The 15,827-nt window shown below is 37.4% G+C and overlaps 1 protein-coding gene across 8 annotated transcripts in view; it reads right to left on the reverse strand.

Annotated features, from left to right (window-relative positions):
- Positions 1-15,827, reverse strand: part of RALGAPA1 (Ral GTPase activating protein catalytic subunit alpha 1) — a 214,207-nt gene that overhangs the window by 80,154 nt on the left and 118,226 nt on the right. For all 8 annotated transcript variants that reach the window (XM_004584764.3, XM_058666350.1, XM_036495464.2 and 5 more), the window contains 4 exons: positions 13,199-13,307; positions 11,862-11,972; positions 4,554-4,622; positions 130-264 (listed from right to left, as the gene is read on the reverse strand). In XM_004584764.3, coding sequence (XP_004584821.2) covers positions 130-264; positions 4,554-4,622; positions 11,862-11,972; positions 13,199-13,307 — 424 coding nt within the window. The remainder of the gene's footprint in view (positions 1-129; positions 265-4,553; positions 4,623-11,861; positions 11,973-13,198; positions 13,308-15,827) is intronic.

Consider the following 15,827-nt stretch of genomic DNA (forward strand, 5'->3'; position numbering starts at 1 on the left):
CTGAATCCAGACTCTTAGAAAAAACATCTAGTTCTAAAACAATGAAAATGTTATACCAAGAAATGCTATTTCTTAAGGTTTTAAAAACCAATGCTTAAAAAAAAAAAACACTGAAGCAAAGAAACATACCTTATAAATGCAGTTGAGGACCGATTTCTCCGTTTTGTCATTTTCTGTTCCTGCTACATGGACTGGCTGGAGCAGCGCCTTTAGGGGTAAGGCCATGATCCAGTCCAGAAGGCACAGAAGTAAGGACACCACCAACTGCAACAGCAAAAAAAAAAAAAAAAAGAAAAAAAAAGAAAATCGTTTAAAGGCAGCTTTGTAAGAGATTCTTAATACTAAATAACTCACCTTCTTATTCTGAGGTTTCCAAAATTTGCTTTAGGAACAATCATCCCTGAGTTCCATTATTACTATTCCCCTAGACCTAAAAGATCCTAAGATAATGACATAGGAACATTTTGCAGGTTTCTCCTTCACACCTCCAGGAAAGTATAATGAAATTTTAAGCATAGTAAAATCATGAATGTTAAAATTATTCTCAAACACGGAGCTTAAAAAAACCCACGTATTAATTTAACTTATTAATTGCACAAAAATAGATTATCTTCTACATTGCTTTTCTAATTTAACATCTTACTCATTTTTAAAAACTATTCCTCATTTTACAATGCAAATCATCTCACTGAACACTTTTAAACTATTAAATGCTATAAGAAGAATATTTTGATCTAAAATACGAAGTAGCCTTAAAACTGAAAGCAGTAACACACACACCCAGTTTTCAGATGTGGATGCTGATTTCTGAACACCATTTCCCACTCAGTGGGACCAGGGTTCATTTGGGAAAGGGCTAATTCAAATCTTCAGGCAGAGAAAATACGAATCAGAACAAACTGGTGGTAACAAAAGCCAAGAAAAGACCCACAGAATAAAAGAGATTTGGCGAAAGGAAGCCCCTCTGAACAGGTCTGTACTGGATAAATTTAAAACACTCTGAACATCAGGATAAATCATGAGAAGACATTGAAGAGGACATCACATTGCATAAACTGAGAATCCTGAACCCATATGAAATATAATGGAGATGACAGAAGAGAAAAGCCTTTCCTTCACACGAGAAAGCTATCTAATGAATGCACAAGGACAGGTTGGCATCTGTGCTACCCGACATAATGTATGCACAGGTATACAAAATTCTTCTATGGAGGCCGTTGAACTTGAACTGGACAAGTGGGATGCTGGACTCTGTATGGTGTAAACTTTTAATTAGGGAATCTCAACGGAACTTGAGCTGTGGTTATGCATCAAGGTGAAGGAATTCATGATGGGGGAAGGGTTTGGGGTGAAGGGGGGGGAATCCCAGTCATGTAATGCAATGTAATTAATGAATAAATGAATATTAAAGAAAAAAAAAACAGAAAAAAAAAATAAAACAAAAACAAACAAACAAACAAAAAAAATTCTTCTAAGGTATTCCTGTCAAGAATATTTAAACTGGGGCCATATGCAACATCAACATCTCCATGAATGCTGGTTCGAGTTCTGGCAATCCCACTTGGCTCACATTTGCAAAGTGAACCAGCAGATGGAAGATCTATTGATTTCTCCCTGTCTCTATCTGTAACTCAACCTTTCAAATAAATAAATCTTTAATAGAAAGAATATTTAAGTACAATAATGAAGAAATGTAGTACTATAATCACAATGGAACATTGTGACTTTTTTAGACTGTATTTTGTAAAAATGTCAAAAACAAAGAAATATGGAAACATTAAGGATCCTTTTCAGAATATAAACTGACAAGAACAGATATTATGACAGAATGCAATGTGTAAGGATTTCCTTTTGCCATAAAAAGCATTTTTGAGTAAAATATGAATAAGACACTTAGATTATATAATGCTAATCTTAATTTCCTAATGTTAGTTAACTGTAGTGTGGCTATTTAACAGAATTGCCTGACTGTAGGCAAACACATTAAAGTGTTTTCTGAGTATTCACACATTCAGAGACAAAACAAATGTAGCAAATAATGAATTTTTGTCCCTTTCTTACAAATTTCCTATTTTTCTATAAGTGTAAAATTGGGTTAGAAAAAAAAATCCAGTTTAAAAGTCAAATCAAAGTTCTTATTTGATACTTCTACATAAAAAGAAACTGAACTTCAGTAACTGTCGATTTTTGTTCAAGGTCCTGCTGATGGTAAACTTTGTGAATTTGAGTGACTTAGTTGTCTTTGGTCCTACAGATTTCAAATCTTTTCTTGCACCAAAATACATTTATGCTTTGATTTTATTTCTTCCAAGAATATTTGAAATATCCTCATACCAGATTATTTTTAAGTTACATGTAAAATGCACACGTGAAACATACATTAATTTCTTGCTTAGATTTAGATTCATTCCTTAAAGATGAAGCATTTAGCAAGAGTTACATCATCTGTCCAGATGAGATTTACAAAAAATACAAAGAAAAAAATCATTCTGAGGTGAACTCATGGACTCAATGATATAGAAAACAGCAGGATTAATTCGGAAAGGAAAATGTAAAAGCTATGTACATCACCCAGAGAATACTGGGACCAGGTTCATATATGTAATGGTGACATCAGACTTCTGGAAGTTAACGGACAGAACATAAGCACTAAATAAAATGCATGTGAAATTTTAACACAATATGAATAAGAGGTATCAGGATCAAGTCCTAGGGAATAGAAGTTAAGATTGAAATGTGACAAGGCAAAGTAACAGTGTAATCTTCAGAGGAAATTAACAGAACTTATAGCAACCTTGTCTGACAGTACTTTCTATACAGTGTTGGGGATGGTTTACATCTGCTCATGTAGTTACTGAGTGTCACAGGCAGCTGGTAAAAAGTCACAGCCTGACTTGATACAGAAGACCAGGACAGACTGTGTCTGGAATCTGAGGTTCAGAGATTGTTGGTGCCAGAGACAGAGGTCAAATGTTCCAGGCAATGGTCTGTAAGTGGGCAAAGGCCCAAGACTCAAGTCGAGGTCTGTGGGCGAGGGTCTACAGTGAGGCACTGGTTCAAGGTTACAGAACTGTGTGCTTTAGGATATCCTCGACATAGTCACCCACTGACTTGTGTATATGAATCACATTGTTGCTTCAAAATCATCAAGCCCTAGCTAGTTATATCTATATGGGATGTAGTGATCAACAGTTGTACAGCATCAACTCCAGCAATTTGACACCCGCCCCCCCAAGAGTTCAAGAAAAGATTTGGGCAGTGAGCCTTCTAAGTCGACCTTCTTCGGAGAGAAGGGGGCTTCTCTCTGGTTGCCCACTTTCATTGTCTTTATCTGTATCTATTTTCTTCTTTTCTGAGCTGCACATTGCCCCCTCTCCAACCCTATTCATGCTATGCTAGTTGTGGTACTGAGTACATGAAATGTGCAAATGTGAGACTTAATTTTTAATGTAAACATTTGGTTGAATTTATTTAAGATATAGTTATTTTTATTGCAAAGTCAGATATTCACAGAAGAGAGGGAGAGGATTATCTTCCATCTGTTGATTCCCTCCACAAGTGGCCACAACGGCCAGAGCTGTGCCAATCCAAAGCCAGGAGCCTGGAGCTTCCTCCAGGTCTCCTACACGTGAAGCAGGGGCCCAAAGCTTTGAGCCATCCTCTCCTGCTTTCCCAAGCCACAAGCAGGGAGCTGAATGTGAAGCAGGGCTGCTGGGATTAAAAACCAGTGCCCATATGGGATCCTGGCACATGCAAAGTGAGGACTTAATGCACTAGCCTACCACACCAGGCCCTTAGTTGAATTTAAAATTAGAGCCATAGGCAATTTTAGCTACCATGTTGAGCAGCCCAAATCTATGGTATCTTCAACACATCACATATAATGTTTGATATGAAACTAAATTAAATAATTCAACAAAAAAAGACGTAGTGATAGCTAGATATTACATTTAGCAAATGAAGACTAATTACAATGTGTTAATCTTTAACAGAATTTTAGCACTGGTGAGGAAATGCAAAATTTTAGGAAAAAGATAAAAACTGTAAAAAGATCTCAAGAAGAAACCCTAGAACTAAAATATACACTATATGAAATAATTAAAGGAACCTCATAACAAATGTACTGAGATAAATGCCACCTCAAAGAACTTTTTGGATGGCAAAGGCAATTTTCTCTCCAAAGAGGTATATGTCTATATTATATATCCTTTGCTTACTGGAAACATCTGTACTTTCATATCATCTTTGCCTTCAAGGGAGAGGATTCCTCAGAGTTAATTACCAGGAATAGATAATACCATAATTCAGCAGAATGTCAGATAATTATAGATGGACAGAATGTTCTTCATGATTTCTGGCAACTTTGACATTCAAAGATTATCAAATGACCTTAAATCTGAACTGAAATAAAATTTAATTATATTTAATGGAAGGGTGTAATTTCATACTAGCACAGATTTTGATTACAAGGTTCATGGACTTTCACCATGTAAATATGCTCCCAGAATCAACTGGATAATCACATATTAAACATCAAACATAATCAAAATTACCCTCTTGTCCATTTCATAAGATGAGGCTTCAGTACTTGGCAATAGATGGGTGATGGTGGCTATTAGGATCTGTAAGTGAAAAAGTAAGTAAATAAAGGTAAGAGCTCAAAATATGCAAAATTGATGATGCACCTTAAAATGTAATTGCTATGCTACAGTAATAAAACCCTTGGTGAAAATTTATTTCAACTACATTCACAGTAATTTTTAACGCATAAACTTTTTAAGTTTGCGTCATCTTCATCATACAGAGCCACAACTACTTGCACACATAATTCTGTCAACTAAAAATGGATATTTCCCTAATCCACTTCATAGGGGGGGGAGCAGTATACAGAAATATGAAGATAATTACGTTCATTATAGAAAAATTAGAATACACATTCCATCAAGTTTCAGATTTCAGAGCAATTTGGATTTCTGCATTTTGTATTACAAGTGTTCAGTCCATCAAGTCTGTGTGAGTATTCCAAAACCAGACCCCAATATCTGAAACAATGCTGATATGCAGCATACTGGATACTTAAATTGTATATGTAAATATGTACCATTAAAACAGAAAAAGCTATGCTGCTTTTAAATTTAAAATACCTATTATATACTGAAGATTATATGAATAAATGTGATATAAGGAATATTAAATTTAGAAGACATAAAAAGGGCAAAATATTTATAGAAACCGCTATCTACTTGGGAAATTACTAACTTCATTCAATTATATATGTGCTTCTTAAAAATGCACTTGGCATAAATTTTAACTTTTTGTCATTTTATTTCCAATTTCCTCTACTACCTTGTAAATTTTTACTAAAGGCTATGAAAAGCCGGGCTTAAACATACATCTCTGAAAAGATGTAAAAATGGTTAACAGAAATATGGGAAAAAGCTCAGTATCACTAGTCACCAAATCCAAACTACAATTAAGGAAGACTTTGGTTCAATCAGATGGTAACTATAAAAAAAACAAATGTGAGAAATTTGGGGAAGTATATTTGTCCACTAAATATTATGGTCTTTTCACTTTGTACTTGCTGAATTCTTTGTTTAGTGGACAGTCCTCTGAATGCAAACTAAACATATGTTATCTCAAAAGTGAAGGAGAAAGGGAGAGTAGTGCAGAGGCAGAGGACAATGGAGAAGAAGAAAGGTTTAAATGAAAAGGGGAGGGAAAAAGAAATATTACATTTTCAGACCTTTTTCTACTTCTTATTGGCTAAATTCCTTTCTTGTTTAAGATTTATTGCACTCTTATTTGAATTGAAAAGCAGATGTATAGAGAAGGTGAGAGAGAGGAGGAGATCTTCCATCCACTAGTTCACCCTCCTAATAGCTGCAATAGGCGCAGCTGGGCTGACCAGAAGTCAAGAGCCAGGGGCTTCCTCTAGGTCTCCCACACGCGTGCAAGGGCCTAAGGATTTCACCCATTCTCCACTGCTTTCCCAGGCCTTAAAGAGGGAGCTAGCTGGAAGTGGAGTAGCTGGGACAGAATCAGGACCCATATGGGTTGCTGGTGCTGCAGGCTGAGGTGCAGCCTACTATGCCATGGTGCCAGCCCCTAATTAGTGAATTCTTTACCTAATGGAACATTGAACAGCCTGTGATTAAGGGGACATAAAAGCATGTCATTGTAAAAAAAATTTAAAATAATAGTAAGGAAGGAGGAATGGGGTGGGATCATAAGCAGGAAGAGTATCTATATTGTGATATGCATGAAATTTCCTTAGCTAATAAAAATAAAAGAAGGGCTGGTGTGTTGGTGCATAAGGTTAATCCTCCATCCTGTAGCCCTGGCATCCAAATGGGAACCAGTTCTACTCCTGGCTGTTCCACTTTGGATCCAGCTCTCTGCTTATGGCAGCCAAGGACAGTGCAATTCCTTGGACCCTTCCACCCATGTGGGAGACCTGAAGAAGTTCATGGCTCCTGGCTTTGGATCAGCTCGGCTCGAGCTGCTGCAGCCATTTGGAGAGCTAACAGCAGATGGAAGATTTCTCTTTCTCTCTCTCCTTCTCTCTGTAAAAAAAAAAAACTGTAAATAAGATAAAAGGAAGAAAACCATAAAAAAGAATAATACGTATAAACTATATTGAAACAAGCTTAAAAAAGTAAAATTTCTATAAATTATGAATAGGAATATAAATTAGTACAATCATTATGGAAAACAGTTTGCGGGTTCTACAAAAAAATTAAAAATAGAACTACTGTATATTTCCGCAATCCTACTTTTGGGTATGTAGCCAATAGAAATAAAAGCACCGTGTTAAAAAGACATCATCACTTCCATGTTTACAGCAGTACTTTTAATAAAATGACTATTTTTATCCCAAACTTATAAAAACAACATAAATGTCCCTCCGTGCATAAATGGAAAAAATATGTAAATGACATATATACACATACAGGGTGCAAAATTATACATCCATAAAAAGATGCAATTCTGTCATTTGTAATATGAATGAGCCTGTAGGAATTATATTAAGTGAAATTAGAAAAACAAAAATAAAATCTCATAAACAAATAAATTAAAAAAATCTCATTCATACGTGAAATTTAAAAGTCTAATATCATGTGCTGAAAGTAAAATTGTGGTTCACAATACATTGGAGGGATAGGAAGAAGGCAAGGCACAGGGAGGGTGTTCAATTGACACAGCAACACTGATCCCCGTGTTCCACTGCAGTCTGGCAACTACACCTAGTTAAACAAAATGTACACTTAAAAAGAAGAGGAATCTCAATGTTGTTACCACATAAGAATCATAAATATTTAAGGAGATGAATATGCTAATTACCTTGAGTTGGTGGTTAAATGATGATTACATATGTCTAGGTATGAAAGTACTTGTGAAAAATGGGATTAAAAGATAACAAAGATTGTGCATATCTTGGAGAGAAAAAGAAAATTTCAAAAATACACTTTTTTTTAAGATTTATTTTTTATTTTATTACAAAGTCAGATATACAGAGAGGAGGAGAGACAGAGAGGAAGATCTTCCGTCTGATGATTCACTCCCCAAGTGAGCCGCAACGGCCGGTGTGTGCCGATCCGAAGGCCAGGGACCAGGAACCTCTTCCAGGTCTCCCACGTGGGTGCAGGGTCCCAAGGCTTTGGGCCGTCCTTGACTGCTTTTCCCAGGCCACAGGCAGGGAGCTGGATGGGAAGTGGAGCTGCCGGGATTACAACTGGCGCCCATATGGGATCCCGGGGCGTTCAAGGCAAGGTCTTTAGCCGCTAGGCCATGCCGCCGGGCCCTCAAAAATACACTTTTTAATACAGAAGAAAAGACTTTAATAGCTAACATAATCTAGTATATTAGCTGCACCTGCTAATATTGGTAATAGGGCTTTCATGCCGAATATTTTAAGTAGGTAATTATTAGTGAAATGTTCCACCATGTGGGGATTATACTTGTTCAATAAGCAGTAGGTGGGAAATAAACTCTGAATGCTTCCTAATTACATTTATATATAGGTGTATATATAGAGACATTTATAAAGAAAAAAGGGTAAGAATTTGTAGGCTTTCAGATGAAAACATTTTGCTTACTTAAAAAGAACGTCACTTTTCAGAAAAAAACAATCCAATCTTAAAGTGTAAACATTTTCAAAAGTTTTAAAATTTCCACTTTTAATACTAAATACATATGCATGTTCACACTGACATCCAGTTTTTAGGTCCCACATAAAATTGCTATTAGCTGGGCCCCTACACCGTGGCCTAGCGGCTAAAGTCCTCGCCTTGAACGCCCCAGGATCCCATATGGGCACCGGTTCTAATCCCAGCAGCTCCACTTCCCATCCAGCTCCCTGCTTGTGGCCTGCGAAAGAAGTCGAGGATGGCCCAATGCACTGGGACCCTGCACCCGTGTGGGAGACCTGGAAGAGGTTCCAGGTTTCCGGCTTCGGATCGGCACACACCAGCTGTTGCGGCTCACTTGGGGAGTGAATCATCAGACGGAAGATCTTCCTCTCTGCCTCTCCTCCTCTCTGTATATCTGATTTTGTAATAAAAATAAATAAATCTAAAAAAAAAATGCTATTAGCTGTGGCCAATTTTAAATATTTATATCCCAGAAAGCACTAAATGCCTATATTTCTTATTTGATCTTCACAGTAATTTTTAAAAAAGATTTATATATTTATTTAGGAAAGTCAGATATACAGAGACAAGGAGAGACAGGAAGATCTTCCTTCCATTGATTCACTCTCCAAGTGGCCACTATGACCAGAGCTAAGCCAATCTGAAGCCAAGAGCCAGGAGCTTCCTCTGGGTCTACCACATAGGTGCAGGGTCCAAAGGCTTTGGTCCATCCTCCAGTGCTTTGCCAGGCACATGAGCAGGGAGCTGGATCAGAACTTAAGCACCCAGGACTCCAACTGGAGCTAATGAGGGATGCTGACACCGCAGGTGGTGGCTTAGCCCACTGCATCACGATACTGGCCCTGCGAAGGATATTTTTATTCCAAAAATACATGTAAAACAAAAGAGTAAAGTGGGTGGGTCAAGCAACTTCCTCACAGCTGAAAAATTGTTAAACCACACAGCCAGGGCCAGTTAAACTCATGTATGACTAACCTCCAAACCGTCTTAGCCATATTACTCTATGCAACTCAACAGATACTTGCAGAGTATTTCCTTCATGAAAGTTGCCCAGGCTTAAGGAAAAATAACTTAAAAAATGCTCGGGGGAGGGGGGAGGGGGGGAAGAATGCTCTGCCATTCCAGCATCCTATATCAGAACCTCAGTTTGAGTCCTTCTGCTATGCTTCCCACCCAGCTCCCTGCTGATGTGCCTGGGAAAAGCAGCAGAAGACAGTTCAGTACCTGAAGAAATTCCAGGCTCCTGCTTTAAGCCTGGTCCTGCCCCCTGCTGTGGTGGCCATTTAGGGAGTGAACCAGCAGAGGGAAGATCAAGGGGGTGTGTGTGTGTTTCTCCTGCTCTCTGATACTCTGCCCTTCCAGTAAAGTAGAATAAACATTTTAAATAAATATGCTCTTTTGTTCAAGAAGAAAAAATATTATATTCATTAAAATACATACAATCACTTGGCTTCATTCAGTTTTTTATCTGCATGCTAAGTTATCTGCATGCATAAATTTTTAAAAATTTTATTTTTATTGGAAAGTCAGATATACACAGAGGAAAAGAGACGGAGAGGACGATCTCCTGTCCAGTGATTCACTCCCCATGTGGACGCAATGACCAGAGCTGACCTGATCTGAAGACAGGAGTCAGGAGCCTCTTCCAGGTCTCCCATGTGTAAAGCTTTGGGCCATCCTCCCGACTTTCCAGGCCACAAGCAGGGAGCTGGATGGGAAGCAGGGATGCTGAGATATGAACTGGTGTCCATATAGGAAGGATTCCGGCATGTGCAAGGCAAGTCACTAGTCACTAGATTATGGTGCTAGGCCCATAGGTATAAATTTATTGTACTTCTATTTTTTTGCTACTGTCTTTTTATAAATGATTGCTTTGGTTTATTAAGTAGAAAAATTTGGGCCTGATGCAGTAGCCTAGCAGTTAAAGTCATTGCCTTGCACATGCCAGGATCCCATATGGGCACCAGTTCTAATCCCGGCAGAACCCTTCTCATCCAGTTCCCTGCCTGTGGCCTGGGAAAGCAGGTTACGATGGCCCAGAGCTTTGGGACTCTGCACACATGTAAGAGACCCAGAACAAACTCCAGGCTCCTGGCTTCGGATTGGCTCAGCTCCAGCTGTTGAAGCCGCTTAGGGGAGTGAATCAGCAGATGGAAGATGTTCCTCTCTGTATATCTGACTTTGTAATAAAAAGAAATAACTCTTTAAAAAAAATCTACTCTGTATAATATACTTTATAGAGAAAAGAGCTTTATTCACCAGCACTATATGTACCATATTTAATGCTACAATAGAGACAGAAAACATGATGAAGTGCGAGTAGCCCAGACTTTTGATTCTCAGTTGGGTGGGGAAGGGCATAACTTACCTTCAAAAACTTTTTAAGAATCAAGTGAGAGATTCTATGATAAGGTGACTGTTACAGAGAGTGGCACATGGTAGGTACTTGAAAAACGTTCAATTTTTTTCTTAAAAATGTCATAAGGATATAAAGACAAATTCTGATGGGGGAAAGCACGGAGATTTTTACTTTTGGGAGAGACAGTGTTTAAAACAATTAATGAAAGATGAAGGGGTTAGAGAGAAGTCAAGCTTTTTAAATAGGATGCAGAGAGCAAAGGATATGTTTCAGTGACCGAAACAGACTCAGTTGCCTTGAAAAGTTAGCGCTGCAGGGCCCGCCGGCGTGGCCTAGCGGCTAAAGTCCTCTCCTTGAAAGCCCCGGGATCCCATATGGGCGCCGGTTCTAATCCCGGCAGCTCCACTTTCCATCCAGCTCCCTCCTTGTGGCCTGGGAAAGCAGTCGAGGACGGCCCAATGCATTGGGACACTGCACCCGCGTGGGAGACCTGGAAGAGGTTCCGGGTTCCCGGCTTCGGATCGGCGGATCGGCGCGCACCGACCCGTTGTGGCTCACTTGGGGAGTGAATCATCGGATGGAAGATCTTCCTCTCTGTCTCTCCTCCTCTCTGTATATCTGACTTTGTAATAAAAATTTAAAAAAAAAAAATCTTTAAAAAAAAAAAAAGAAAAGAAAAGTTAGCGCTGCAGAGGAATGTGTGTGTGTGTATGTGATTCTACAAAGAAAGCTGGGGCCGCATGTGCAGCCTCGATGTCTCGGCTCAACAGGCTGCCTACATTCCAAAGTCGGAGGAAAATCATGGTTTTGTTTTTGTTTTGTTTGAGGGGGGAGGTAAACGACATGGTTAAGAGTCATGTGAATGATCCTTGAAGAAAAAGACCACATAGATGGGAATAACTGTTACAGGGATCTTGCAATATCTCAAGTGAGGAAAACTGAGGAGCTAAAACACGTTAGGCATTAAAGGAAGTAAAGGATATTGAATAAGAATGGAAAAAAAATCATAAATCTTTGCCTAAACAGAAAGGAGTACTGTCCTAATTTTGGGAAATACACACACACACACATATATACATATACACACACATATATATAGTGTTATGTGTGTAAATATACATATATATTGTGTGTATATATGCATCAAATGTGCATGTAACATTTTTTTCCTTCAAAAATATACTATCTTCACTTTGCCCCAGAGAATGCAATCTTGCAACATAAACACAAATGTCATGAACTTTGATTTGACAAGAAATGGGACTACGCAGGCCATCAAACCACCAGATTTGAAATATAAAATTAAGAATCATTCATAAAGTCATAATATAGAATAAAAAATTGCTTACTTGAATAATCTTCAAGGGAGAATCAGGCTGGTAAATCTGAAGTCTAGGTACATAGTGAACCAGCATATGAAGCATATTACAAGCAACATGGGCTACTGTTTTATTAGTAAACTGCAATGATAACAAGAAAACATTATTACAAAAATCAAAGAGAAAAAAAAAGGTACAGTATAGTAGCCAGTACCTTATTCTTTAAGGTACTGTCTTCTAAAACATTTGAAATTCACATGTTTCTTTTTGGCATCCTACATTTATGAGTGTTTATTAAAGTGTAAGGAAAATAAATCTACAAGTTTCCAAATTAAAAAAAAAAATCACACTTTTCCAAGACACAAACACATTTTTTAATAATGTCTGACTGTCCCTTATTAAAGTCTCATATGTTATCTCCAACAGCCTTTATTCCAATAAATTTACCAGTTTTCCCCCCCTGCAGTGCACTATTCATAATACCCGAGTCAACCTTCTAATGTACTGCTCTGACCGTGACATGCTCTGCAACTCTCAGATGGGTCCCCAAAGGCATAAAGTCACACTTGTTGTTTTCCGTTCCATGTCTCGACTTTACCTCCTTTCCAAGTCATAAGAAAACCTGTCACCTTTCCCAAGTCTTCCCTGAGAACAAGGTCAAAGTAAACGCTGCTTTCCTGAACTCCATCACTACTCCTGCCTTTTACATTCTATCACTATTCTCTTTCAGCAATTCCATTTTAATCTCTTTAGTAGTTACACTTTTAAACTTTTGACAAACTTTGCCAAGCAACGTGCCTAAAACAGTATATGATTAGATATATTTTAAAGTAAATATTCAAAAATATTTTATGATGTATTATTGCTCTGAGCAAACAAATCTTAAGATAAAAGATCATTTTATCATGAATAAAAATATCCATTTATTCAAATTCTCAAAATAATTAAGACTACTATTTCTGAGCAAATGCTTTTTTGGACACAAAAGAGACACATATTTAACTTGAATGATAAACCTAAAAGCTGAACATCTGAAGAATCCATGAAATAGAAACATGACAAAAATACTAGTTAAAAAAACCAAGCATGCAAAAAAAATGTACATCATTTCCTTTTTAAAAATTATCCACATGTATCCTAGGGACAAAGTCAAATAAATAAAATTTTAGATAATAGAGGTCATGGAAAAAATACCCCAAATTTAAGAATGGTACCAGACTTAAGAATTATAATCAAAGTAATAATAAAATAAGTAATCAAACATTTATTAACTCTTTCATTCCCTAAGGACAAGATAAAACTAATATTTAGAGAAAAACGTTGTGTATTCAAGACTATTTTAGTGTATTTCACTAAATTTTCTTTACCTTTAGGGAAACACAAATTACATTCAGAGCTTCCTTAATTTGAGGATGATGAGACTCATGGACTAGTTCTTCACAAATCCAAATACCTAAACTGCAAAGGGCTACACATCTGCAAAAAACACCAACGACACAAATAAAATAAAAGTGGATGAACTGTTAGATGAAATCCAACCACTACCACAACAAAGATCCATGATCAAATGACACAGGATAAACATGGTATGTATTAAGTGAATTACAAAGTTATTACTATACATATTTACTTGCTGACTAAGGAAGAAAAGTGGAAAGTACATTCCCCAAACACTAAGCCAAATTTCATTATAATCTACCAAGACCACAGACTGGGATGATACACAGCATCTTTCTAGCAAATACAAGTAAATACATCGGCAATTCAATAAAGCAGAGTGTAATTTTATTGGCTGGCAACAGCAAAAGAATTTAAGTAAAAGACAAGAAGCTAATAGAATTAGTGAAAAATTGTTGTACTTTTTAAATTTAATATAGCTATAAATTCTTTCAAAAGCAAGTTGTAAATGCCAAATTAATACAATTTGTATAATCCTGATACAGTAGAACCTGCAGATTTTCTGTTCTGTCCTCTGTTGCCTTGTGAAGATTCATTTCCCTTGTACCACTGACTTCACAAAATTCCAATCAAATATTCAACAGTTCTAAGTATAAAAACAGTCAACTCCTAATATCCTGGTATATATGGCAAGTCCTAATATGAAATTCTTTTTAATTTTTTTTTCAAAGATCAATCTATTTTCACTAGAAAAGCAGAACTACAGAGACATGGATAATCAGGTCTTCTGTCCTCTGGTTCACTCCTTAAGTGGCTGCAGAGGCCAGAGCTGCGCTGACCTGAAGACAGAAGCTAGAAGCTTCCTCTGGGTCACGTGGGTGCAGTGTCCCAAGGCTTTGAGCCATCCTCTAATGCTTTCCCAGGCCACAATAGGGAACTGCCTGGGAAGTGCAGCAACCGGAACACAAACTGGCCATGTGGAATGCTGGCACTTGAAGGTAGAGGATTAGCCAGTTAAACCATTTTCCTGGCAATGATATATTCTTAACTTGAATTCATAGTACACTAAATTTCAGAACAAATGAAACCAGAAATATCTTTCTTTTTGAACAGGCCAAAAACAATAAATTCGTTCTTTTGATTCAGAGTGTTAATGATACTAAATTGTTACTATCAAAACTACCAGAAGGTCTTGTAAATGAAGTTTAATGCTTTATTTCTTCTTCACAGTTGCCCATAAATCATAGGTTACATAAATAGACCTAAATAACCAGGGAGTTACTGGATCCAGGAGTCTCATCCAGATCTCTCTCATGGTTGCAGGAACCAAGTTCTTGGGTCATCTTCTGCTTCATTTTCCAGACCATTAACAGGGAAAAGGGTTCCAACTGGAGTAGTTGGGACAAAAAAAAAAAAAGCAACTAGCATCCCTATGGGATAACGGCATCAGAAGTGTTAATTTTGTCTGCTACATTCAGCCCAAAATAAATTTTTTTCCTTTTTGTCACTCATGTGTTGGTTACTCAGTGACACGTTTTCGTTTTTTTTTTTTTTCATGGTGCTCTAATTTGCTGTTGATGTTGTTATTGTTGTGGCTGTGGCTGCTCTAACTCATCCCATTTGTTGACCTTGTTTCATGACTTTTCACTTATGGTAATGTATAGTGATGTAGTATTGGGGTCTATCATATACAGATGTGGGGGTACAATGGAACATGCATCCCTGCATCCAGACAAAAGATGGATTCCCAATGAAACTGTTGATCATGTATAGACAATGGGATGCTGGACTGTCTGACATTGTCTGTACCAACAATGTCGGGGTACACTTAAATAAGAGACTGATAGAATTATGATTCCTTAGGAAGGACTACACTATTGTAACAAAATGGGAAAAATCTGATGGGGGTGGGAGTTTGTGCGAGAATCCCAGCCTATATAAAATTGTACCACATAAATCAAAATAAAAATATTTAAAAAAAAGATTTCTTAAAAGTATAGTAAAGTTGTCAGCATTGTCGCACAGCAAGTTTAGCTTTTGTGTGTGATGCCAGCATTCCACTTGGAGCACTGGTTCAAGTCCTAGCTGCTCCAGCTCCTAACCAGTTTCCTGCTAATGTGACTGTGGAGAGAACAAAAAATGACCCAATGAGAAATTGGGACAGAGTTCCTGGCTTTTGGCTTTAGCCTAATCTAGCTCTGGCCATCCGGTCACATGGCAAATGATCCAATGGATAGGAGTTCTCTTTCTGTGTGTCTATGCATCTCTCTCTGTTAACTGTGCCTTTCACATAAATAAAATAAATCTTAATAAATGGTATAGGAAAATCAGGTAATGTTTATATCTGGGGTTTCTCCAGTGAATGTAATTTTCTGTGTTGACGATTCCCAGGTCTACCTCTGCACAGCTGTGTATCAGAATGCTAGAATATATATCATGACTATCAAAAATCGGTGGTAGGACAGGTTGTTTACATTTTGGGGGACCCATTTTCGTATCTGTAAAACTAACAAAAAACCTACCTCATAGTTATTGCAAAACTTGGGATAAAAACATACAGCACTTAGCAGAATGTTAGTATGTAAAATATAACCTTGG

The sequence above is a fragment of the Ochotona princeps genome, chromosome 6, assembly GCF_030435755.1.
Source record: "Ochotona princeps isolate mOchPri1 chromosome 6, mOchPri1.hap1, whole genome shotgun sequence".
NCBI classification, from domain to species: domain Eukaryota; kingdom Metazoa; phylum Chordata; class Mammalia; order Lagomorpha; family Ochotonidae; genus Ochotona; species Ochotona princeps.